At 39.5% G+C, this 10,587-nt stretch overlaps 1 protein-coding gene across 4 annotated transcripts; it reads right to left on the bottom strand.

Annotated features, from left to right (window-relative positions):
* Positions 1–1,676: 1,676 nt before the first annotated feature.
* Positions 1,677–7,148, bottom strand: agpat4 (1-acylglycerol-3-phosphate O-acyltransferase 4 (lysophosphatidic acid acyltransferase, delta)). Of its 4 annotated transcripts, none has more exons than XR_011037295.1 (10): positions 6,910–7,147; positions 6,252–6,433; positions 5,860–6,029; positions 5,537–5,698; positions 5,269–5,422; positions 5,020–5,122; positions 4,845–4,920; positions 4,330–4,528; positions 3,338–3,584; positions 1,677–2,147 (listed from the first exon to the last, which is right to left on the bottom strand). XR_011037295.1 is itself a non-coding variant. In XM_068327102.1 (10 exons), the coding sequence occupies exons 2-10, from the start codon at positions 6,427–6,429 to the stop codon at positions 3,548–3,550; spliced, it is 1,098 nt and encodes a 365-aa protein (XP_068183203.1). In that variant the 5' UTR covers positions 6,430–6,433; positions 6,910–7,148; the 3' UTR covers positions 2,154–3,547. The 4 variants fall into 4 exon arrangements, 3 of the variants coding, with proteins under 3 accessions (XP_068183203.1, XP_068183200.1, XP_068183202.1); XM_068327102.1 differs by lacking the exon at positions 1,677–2,147 and adding an exon at positions 4,205–4,223 and having other exon boundaries at positions 2,154–3,584; positions 6,910–7,148; XM_068327099.1 differs by lacking the exon at positions 1,677–2,147 and having other exon boundaries at positions 2,154–3,584.
* Positions 7,149–10,587: the final 3,439 nt, after the last annotated feature.

The raw sequence follows: 10,587 nt of genomic DNA, 5'->3' as shown, positions 1-10,587 counted from the left end.
TGTGTGTGTGTGTGTGTGTGTGTGTGTGTGTGTGTGTGTGTGTGTGTGTGTGTGTGTGTGTGTGTGTGTGTGTGTGTGTGTGTGTGTGTGTGTGTGTGTGTGTGTGTGTGTGTGTGTGTGTGTGTGTGTGTGTGTGTGTGTGTGTGTGTGTGTGTGTTGGGTAGTTAAAGATGAACTACCTATCTCAGCCAGACTATCTTTTAATTTTATCACTTCATGTAGGCCATGAAATAATCAAGAGGCAAGCAAAATACTTTAATGTATGTAAGCCGGGCTGTACGGTGGCGCAGTGGGTAGCAAGGCGGTTGCGGGTTCGAGTCCCGCTCTGTGCGAAGTTTACATGTTCTCCTCGTGTCTGCGTGGGTTCTCTCCGGGTTCTCCGGCTTCCCCCCCCCACCTCCATAACCATGCGCTTCAGGTTAATTGGCCGTTCCAAATTGCCCGTAGTGTGTGAGTGTGAGCATGCATGGTTGTCTGTCTTTGTGTGGCCCCGCGGTGCACTGGCATCGAGCCCGGAGTTTGCTCCGCCTCACACCCTAAGACAACTGGGATAGGGTCCAGCTCCCCGTGACCCGCTATGGCGGATAAAGCGGTTTGGAAGATGAATGAACGAATGAATGTATGTATGTATGTAAGCCACAATTAATCTTCCATATCCATTCGCTGGAAAGAGATGAGGTAACCTGCTTTTTTATTTTGGTACCTGCATGATCTGAAATCACTCGTGAGCTTTTCATGTCAAACAGATAAATTCTTCCTGCAAAATAACATTATATACATCTTTATGCACATTTGAAACACGCAAGGATGCTATGAAATATCTGTAGTGACCCTCTTTTTATCCTGAAATTGCTGCGCTGTAAGTGAATCACATCAATTTTGAGAAGTTTTCAACAACTTTATCAGTTACTTTCAATTTTAGCTTCATGGATGGTAAAATTATCAGTTACTATGACTGCATATTTCCTAGAAATAAAAATGAAAAAATGGCCGGTCATATTTAGTATTTTAAAACATTTTAAAATATTTAGTAGAATTCACTTGAATAATGTTTGGCTTTACTTAGTATACAGTGCAATGATTGACAAATAAATAAATAAATACATAGGTCTTATTTAATCTCACAGTAAAGTTCATGCAAGTTGTAAAGAACTTTGGTCATTTGTTTATTTGTTCAGCAGACATTTGTTCTGCAGTACCTCCAATAACCGCCAGAGGGAGATCCTTTCTTTTCTGTTGTGTTTTTTTAGTTCAGGTATACTGTAGCTAATATCCAGTGATCTGTGATGTGATTTCAAATGTGAATGTGACTAAAGCAAGGAAAAATTCAGCACATAAACATCACGCAATATCACCTGAAAAGCAGAAAATCTTGTAAATCAATAACGTCCCATTGGGGGGTAATTCTAATTTAGAGCATTTTGATGTGACTAGCACTCAGCGCCTAGCCTAAGTGTCAAATACCCCATTTTACTGTTTACGTTCTCTCACTACAATGTTTTTATTCAGTTTCAAGTACTGTAAGTGAAATTATTTATTTCCAAACAGTATATTTTTCAAATAAAAAATAAAAAACTGAAACATTATGAAACCCTTTCCCTTTGTCAAATCTCATTTCAATTTACAATATGAGCCTCAGCAAATCTTAGTTTGGTGGTATGTGTAAAAATCAAGGATCAGAGAATTTTAATATTATATATCTGTTTAGAAAGGTGCCGTAGTTAAATAAGGAGGAAAACAGATGAGGAATTTACAGGGTTGAAGATGAAGTTAAAGCGCAGCTGCTGATAAAATAAAAAACAGCTGTACAGAATGGGACAATAGTTCTCAGGAATGCAGCTTTTTGGAGAGAGGGAGATGTTTATTGTGTTGTGCCAGGAGGATAATCTCATAGTCATAAATGGTAAATTATTGTTAACTTCTTGTTACCACTTATGCTAGGTCCTCATATTTGTGATGGGAAGGAAATCTTGTAGGCAGTGGAGCCTTTGAAGGTAAGAGCATCATGCTGTCATCATACGGTCGGTGGCTCAAGCACCCGGCTCCCCTTAGTCATTAAGGAAAATACCAGCTTGCTTCAGGCGCTCTCAAGGATGCTGTCCACTGCCCCTCAGGCATGGATAAAAATGCAGTGAAAATTTTCCACTCTGGGGATCAATAAAGTACAAACTAAATTAAAAAAATTACACCTGCCATCCATGAAGAAATTTTGACACACCATCAAGATTGCCCTTGTGTTCCTTCTTTTGGTTATTTTGCTGACTGTTATCAGGAACACTGCTGACTCGGTTTCCACTGACTCCTGGGCCAGGAGAGCAAATATTTAATACTGGTTAACATCCTGTTGAAGGAGGAATTTTTTCCCCCATTTTCTCTAACATTGTGCAAAAAAATTACAATAGAGGTGGCAGGAGTTCAGTCCATGAAGTCTCGGGCTGGGGACCGGAGGGCGGCTAGTTCGAGACCTGTGTGGTCTAAAACATTTGGAGTGTGAACTGGCATTGGGAAGTGCCAGTTCACCTCCTGATCACTGCCGAAGTGCCCGGGAGAAAGGCACTATCCCAAAACAAGTTGCTCATTGGGGGCACCACAAAGGAGCTGCCCGCCACTCTACCTCCCCATCATTTGCATGCCTACAGGCCCTTTGTGTGTGTGTTCATATGTGTGTGTTACCGGCCTGTACCCACATATATACAGTATGCGTGTTATTAACGACTAATGCTAGAATGGACAAATAATTTCCCATATGTGGGATTAATAAAGTTCATTTCATTCATTCATTTACATTTCTAACTCCCCCATCTAAAAAAGACGTTAATCTAGTCAACTTAAAACTAGGAATGTGAGTTTCTGGTGACACAAGGACGTGTGGTGTTGATTTTGTTGCAAATAGATGTGATATGCTCAATTTTGTTAAATCTGGAAGTCAGGTAATCATTGCACAGAAGCTGGTGTGCAGCTTCACACCACAGGTCACACAAATGATGCATTCCAGACAAACAACCCATCAGATGTTCATGAGTCTTTGGAACAGGATCGAGTCATGAAGGCTTCAGCTAGGCAGGCAGAGATACAGTATGTGCTTTGCTGAATGACTGTTTAACCTTTTTTTGCCATCTTACATCACAGATAAGTTGTTCGCTAGAAAATATTCGCACCAATACTTAACAGAACCTTAAACACATCATAACATCTGGTCCTCTGTTCTTCCACATGCTTTATAATTAATACTATTAAACTTGTTTGTTTGTTTTTCAGTAAAACATTTATTTGTCCATAATAGCAAGAGCATTTATGGTTTGCATCACAATGGCAGACTCAACTTCCTCATTCTCACCTTATGACCTTCTACAGCAACACCTTCCACTCAAGTTTGAACTTGTGGGACCGGGAGATCCTGTAATAGGGATGTCTGCATATTGTACTGCTTGTCACCTCTCTAACTAGTAGCTGCGCATAAAAGCAGCACCCCTGATTGGCTCAGCAGTCTTTAGTTGTCTTTAGTCTTTAGTTAGTTTAGTTTCCATAATTTGAGCCTCTGTTGATCTCAGTCTGGCCAATCATCCAGCGAACTCCAACCGAAGCTGAGAAGGAAAGATTTAATAAAGGTATAAGAACATCATTCGACCATGTCAAAACAAAAAAAAAAAAAAACAATGACAGGTTTTGAGATCATGTACAGACTGCATTTTTTCTGTGATAAATATCTTTACATTTTAAAGAATTGTCCCTCAAAGTATGACTTTCCTTCAGACTTCCACCACATTGTTCAATTTGTCACTGAAATTGGAGGCTGACGAATACATCCGTCAACAACCATGTCTGGAGAAAATCAAGTTTTGTTCCAGTTTAAAAGATAATCATTAATAGATATTTTAAAATGGGCTTGTCTCCCTAAAAAAAAAGAAAAGACATTTGTCTCTTTAGAAACTAAATGAAAACTGTGACAAAATCTGGTTTTGTGTGAATGAAAACTATCAAAAGGATTTCCTGCAAAGACTCTTGCATCAGTCACTTTGCAAAATCCCTTTTGCACATTATGAAAACAGTGACATGCTGTTGGAGACATTATTTATCTATGTAACATCTCAGTTTACTGCTCAGTTGAGCAAATTTTAACTAAAAATTGATCACATGTCTGAGTGTTGTTAGGAACATGCTGCCAAACTGATGATTTTTTTTTTTCCAAAAGGGGGGTACTTACTTTCGATTTGTCAAATCTGCTGCTTTATGGAACATTTAAAACAGAAAGGAGCTGGTTAAAATGAGGGAAGGACTGTGACACCCACTTCAGGGTGACGATTTTAAGCATTAATACCTGAAACTAACCTGCAGAACATAAAGCCAAAGAAGCAACGATTGTAAGGACAGATCCAGAGCTAGCTAGCTGATAGCAGAACAGGCCCAGTGGGTAGACGAGCAAGCAGATCCAGAACAGCCAGTTCACCAGGGCCCAAGGTGGACATGGAGGAGTCACGGTGGGACCAGGGAAACGCCCTGTCTTCACGTAGTGCTCCTGAAAACTATCCTGTTCAGATACAAATGCAAGCACAATTCAATAGCAAAGTAGTTAAAAGAACAACAGAAGTTGGTTCTAAATTAAGTTTTTTTTTTAATATCTTTAGAAATTGTCAAAAAAAAAAGACAAATATTTACAACCTTCTTCCATATTAACACCAGCCAGTTCAGATGAATGAGCTGCAGAGGTCATGATGTGAAGACCGTAGAACTCGAGGTAAATTCATCAAACACATCTTGAACTCAGGGTTTTCCCACAGTGTTTTTAAAAACACTGTAGGAGAAACTCTATTCACTAGATACGACCAACTTCAACACCCGCTAACCTTTTCTTGGTAGAGTTTGTGGAGCCAGGCACCACACTCTGCTTCATCCTCCGGTACCAGCTCTAGAGGGATTCTCCTGCAAGACAACAGGGAAATGAAATCTCTCAGTTGGATGATCAACGCCAGATAAATGGTCAATGTAATGTAATAGTCATAGCAAGAGGCTTCTTTGTACCTTACATATAAGTCTGCCTGATATTTCTTGCCGTTAAGAACTCCAAGTAAGCTGGGTGTTTCGTTGTCTCTGAAGTTCAATGTGGTATCATAAATAGCGGCAACTGGATGAGGCAAAGCATACCGCAGCAGTTACAGGTAGCTGTCAACCTCATTTGATTGTCAAATCAGGATTTTCTCTTTCACAGGCATCCAGCTCACAGAGCCAGACATTTGCATGTGATCATCTTTACCAGTGACTGATACTCACCTACTCCTCTGAGGTTTTGTACAGTTACCCAGAAACCTTTGGTCCGAGGCAGAAGATGATACTTCAGTTTAGGTAGACCTTTGCTCTCAGCCACCTGCATGCTGATCTGATGCTTCTGTGGTGTCATGCGTGTGCCCTCACAGTAAAGCAAAAACTATCGCCAGGAAAGAAATTTAAAATACAAATGCAAAATCACACGTGATGTCACACAAGGGATAATGTATTACTCTCAGTTCTGTCTTGTTTTTATAACAAAGCTGAAACGTACCCAGTAATTTTCTGGGTAGTCCCGCAGGTTCTGCAGACTCTGAGCCACAGTCCTTCGGTCCTCCTCCCACTTCCTCTTGCAGAACACTATCTCCAGGAAGTACCACATCCAGCCAATAATTGGAATATAACTTAACTCTTTTTTGGCCAAAACTTTTGAGCTCTAGACAGTATCAGAATTGACAGCATTTTAAAAAAATTGAACGACAGAACTGAAATGCAATAAATAAAAATGAGGAATATACAAAAAGGCGAAGAAGAAGAAGAAGAAGAAGAAGAAGGAATATACAAAAAGGCTTAGTACTAGGACACTTTCTCTCTTACCCCAAGAACTCCAAACTTGTCACAGAAAGCCCATCCACACAGGAAGTCTATCTCAAAACTGTGGTTCATAACCACAATCGCATTCTCTTTTCCATACAGGTGATGGGTTTTTGGGTCTGTGTAGAGCGTGCATTCTGTCCCAGACCACCACTCCAGGATTGCCACCAACTCTGAGTATCATTCAGAAACAACAACATTTAAAAGATGCGGTAAAAGGAATCAGGTTTCATGTAGGCTAATTAATAGCCCAACTATATGCATGCAGAGTTTAGATCCTCAATGCTGCCTCCAAGGCAGTTACCACAGATATTATTTCTTCCTTGCAGCATTGCTAAGACAATGAAATCAGTACCAGCATCATCTAAGTGACGGAGACTAAGTGTAATACTCACGGCTGCTAACACAGTAGCCCAGCTTGACGTTGATCCTTCGGGCCAGCTGCTTGTTGCCCAGCCATAGAGGTAAAGTGCAGATCTGCAGGAGGTTGATGATGAGGCCACTGGCCAGGAACACAAAGCAGATGAGAAGCTGGAACAAGAACTGTGACTTCAGCAGCTGCAGGAGGCCCATGGTTCTGCAAATTTGCAACAGCATTACAAAACAGCCATAACATACATCCACTATGAGAGGACATCTTTATCACCAGTGTTGCCCTGACATAACATATGGCCTGATCTTACACGGACATTTCTCTTGACTAACTTTATCTGATGAATGGAGTCTTTGAGCTGGGCCGTTTGTTTCTGGTAATGCATGAAAGATGAGTGACTGGGAGCACAGCAGACAGAGGTTGGGTACAAGAACTTTGATTTCACCGAACATACAAACCTGTAACAACTTCCTAATTTTGTGCATCAATCATATTTGCACAAGGGCACACAATGTTCTGGACAACATTTCCAGCAGAAGTAAAATACAAACCTGTGTGTCTCTATCACCAGAGCAGTATGAGGTGTTGAAAAATGATCCAAATGTGAGGAACGCTTAGCATTATTTCAGCAAAAGTTAATATTCATTTAAATTTGCGTTAACAGCACATGTAGAGTTTACCTTGACTGCTGAAAGTCCCGCCCCTCAAAACTTTAACCTAAACAATTACACTGTTCAATGATAAATTAATAAAATAAAATAAAATGAGGCTGCGCTCATTTATGTGTCCATGTCACCAGTGGTTTGACTTTCCCCGCTTCAGATTGAGCTCTGGACTAACATAAATAGTCGCCCACTCTTGCGAAAGAAGCCGCACCCGTCGGGCAGCCGCGCCCGAGCAGGAACGAGCGCTTCGTTTCCTTGTAGAAACCAGGGGAGTGCGGCTCCAAAGATCGTCTATGCTTTGCAAAGATCGTCCGAATGTAGCGAGAGCGTAACGAATAAGAAAACTAAGGACTACAGAAAACATAGCAACTGCAGTACTGTATATCCAATCTGAACGGTGATCGATTTCGTGAAATCTACGCTTTATCAACGTAGACATTCTATTTCATCTGATATGCGTTTACTTCGTCGATGACTTGGAATAAGTATTTATTTTATGCATAAACTGCTTGAACTAGGCTGCAATAATGTCCTATTTCCTGATGCAGTTTTGAGATCACAATTTCTGAGAGAGCGTGGCCTACTTTTGAGTTTAACATCTAAGTGGAAAACACATGCGCAGTCGTTTTCAGGAAACAAAAACAATCTCCTCGATTCATTTCGACTGAATCTGAGTCATAGCCACGGCCACGCAGATGCGTCCCATGACAGCTCTTCAGAACGTTTCCATTATATTGGACTTTGTGTGACACTGAACAGTATTGGTTCTTGGTGGACAGCACCCCCTGCTGGACGAGTATCTCATGTGCACAATTAATTATAGACAACCGTTGTCCCTCAGTCAGTATTTAAAGGTCCCATATTGTGCTTTTTTTAAATTCATGTCATTCATTTCCAGATGTCCAATTACACTGTATTTGAAATGTCTTGTACCAAAGTGATCGCAAAGAATTTAAAACGCACATTGTTTGCAAATGGGACAAAAATCAGTGGCGACGAGAGAAGAAGGAAAGTTTTACTTCTGTAACTGTGGGAGCTCAATTCTGGCTGACTTGTTAACATGCATGTATTTTTTTTAAAATTGGCTGTTTATAATAACCAAATCAAACAGAGCATTTTTATTTGCTAAATACAACATATATTACATATACGTGTAAACCTTTAAATACAATGCAGTCTTATCTGACTGTGACCTGTTGCATATGTGATGAATAGTCAGACAAAATTCTTCAGGAATCTTAGCTCTTTCCACGTGGACAAATGCTTCCTGTTCAGGAATATTCTCAGGCAAATTTCTATACTTTATACTCTATAGAGTTAACTGTTTGATTTTGTCATTTCATACAGCTGATAAAATGGCGATTAAAATTTACATGAAATGGCAGTTGATTATATTTGCATCCACGTACCTGTCCATCCTCCGAGTTACCAAAACACAATCTACTTTGAAATATTCACTTCAGTACTCTGTTGTGTAGGACTAGATGTTCATAGTCCTGCACATGAACATCGTATTAAATTATCAAGTAGGATGACTTTAACTTCTCATTCAAGCAGATTATATTTTGCCTAATCTTAAATATAACAGAGAGTGCTCATAATAAGTGTCCCAAAATGCTAATTAATGACTTCTGGAGTATTTCTTTCCTTTCATGTCTTTCACTGCCTTATGATATAATAAAACTCCCTTTCCAGCTGCAAAGTTTAATAAAACAACAAAAGTTAATTGATGTTTTATAAACATATAACTTTAAAACTCCACATTGAAGTGAAGCAAGCATTCAGGCATGCCAGGTTTTACTCAGTTAATATTTGCATCTGCATGAGTTGGTTCCTGAAAATTGAGATACACTTTCTCCTCCTCTCACAGAAAATATCATTCCTCAGCTGAAAGCAACATAGAGTTGAAGTGGAAACAGTTACCCTCAATATTTTTCCTGGTCGATGTTAAACCCACTACATTCGACTTTAATCGTCATTTCATTTTGACCAAAAAGAAAACTATCTCAGGCTTTTTTTCCCTCTTGCCAGCCCTGGAGGGAAGTAAAGATGCCTTGAACACAGCTGAGTTAGATGCGAGAAACAAAATAAATTTACTGACGCACATAGCGTGAATAAAAAATATGTCAATGTTTCCATTGTTTGCACACATTTTCTGTTTTATCTGCAAAAGGCTAAGTTGCTATTTATATGGAACAGCCATGCCAAACCAAACAGTATTTAATTGTTTTTCTTTGCAAACTAGAGAACCTTAAAAGAAGGTCAATGGTGTACAGTGACTCTTCCACTTTGGAGGATGGTGAGAAGTCTTTCCAAGCATTTTACAGGTCTCAGAGTGCTTCAGACCTCATGTCCTTTAAAACTGAGTAACCTTGAAGAGAGGACATGCCTTTCTGATGAGGGCTAAAGACACAGTAAAGTAACTAGGTAAACCATTTTATGTTCAAATACCAAAGACAGTGTAAAGACACTCAAGGGAATAATGTGCCAAGCTACTTAGCTACAGAGGTGAGGAAGCACAGCAGGGTTTAAACTGTTAGCTGAAGTGAAGAAGAGTTACTTTTGTGCATGGTGTGTACTCACCCCACAGCCACATGAACAGTTAGACAAATAACTCACCACAATGTCATCATTTTTTGTCAATCTGTTCCAAAATACTGTATCTATTACACACGTGATACAGCTAAGGTTTTGTCTTTGTTATCTGGTTGTTAGAATGTTGGTACTCGCGCTGCAATCATGTATTCTCTTTCCGAATTTACATAATCTTATGCCGCATGTCCCAGTATGATATTAATACAGAAGAATATGGTTCACATTTCTCTATAAATTAACTGCTAAATGGAAAACATAAATTCTGATAAAACCATACATTTTGACTTTGATTGTTAACCTGGCAAGTCCAACACTCAGCATTCCTCCTAGCCAGGCAGGAGTCTCAGTGAAATCACACTGACTCTTCAGTGGAAAACTCTAGTTGATATGAGAGTATTACTGGATTTGTTTGGAGGGGGCATTTTACCACTGTAAATGACCATTTTCCAAGTAACGTCATGTCTCAATAGAAGAGTTACGTTTCACTGTTGCTTTTCTTAGGCATTTCTTATACACTGGTGATATATTAAAAATTCAAGTTTGACTCTTGACATTTGTTGTGCAATATCCCCCTACTCCTGTTTATTGTCTACTTTTAAAATAGGATGAGAGGCGTTAATTTTTTTTTTTTAAAGACAAATCATCCTGGCTAAGTCAAACTAAAGAGCAACTATAACAAACCAGGGCTACATCCTTCTTTAACATTTGGGAAGGCTTCCCAACAAACACCAAAACATCTGGTTTTATTCTTTTTGCAGAACATCCTTTAAGTAACTGATTCTCCCTTTACTTTTTTACTTATAGAAATTATTTAGCCACCCATATGAAAACCAGTCAGCAGCTGATATTTTTTAGCCAAGATTAAATCACATCACCGTTGCCAAAGCCAACATCTTTCAGCAAGGAAGAACTATACTTTTGGCTCAGCAACACAGGGGTGATTTGCACAAACATTCTTTAAGAAGAATGCGCTGAGGATCAAGCAAAATCACGGCATAAGTGTGATTTATGAGCCATTTTGCGTCAATAGACTGTGACTGGCTTTTTCTTTCTTTTTTAATCTGAAGCAAATGAACAGTCAACCCCTTAGCATGCCTC

Source organism: Antennarius striatus, chromosome 11, assembly GCF_040054535.1.
Source record: "Antennarius striatus isolate MH-2024 chromosome 11, ASM4005453v1, whole genome shotgun sequence".
NCBI classification, from domain to species: Eukaryota; Metazoa; Chordata; class Actinopteri; order Lophiiformes; family Antennariidae; genus Antennarius; species Antennarius striatus.
The sequence above is the reverse complement of the archived record's forward strand: the minus strand, read 5'-3'. Positions and strand labels throughout refer to the sequence as shown.

Excerpts from the sequence above, each read along its gene's own strand:
- agpat4 (XM_068327099.1), bottom strand. The coding sequence starts at position 6,429 with ATGGGCCTCCTGCAGCTGCTGAAGTCACAGTTCTTGTTCCAGCTTCTC. Across the intron at positions 5,423-5,536 it reads ACTACCCAGAAAATTACTGG|TTTTTGCTTTACTGTGAGGG; the intron begins GTACGTTTCAGC and ends TCCTGGCGATAG. Across the intron at positions 3,585-4,329 it reads TTTGGCTTTATGTTCTGCAG|CTTCGGTTGGAGTTCGCTGG; the intron begins GTTAGTTTCAGG and ends TTTCCTTCTCAG.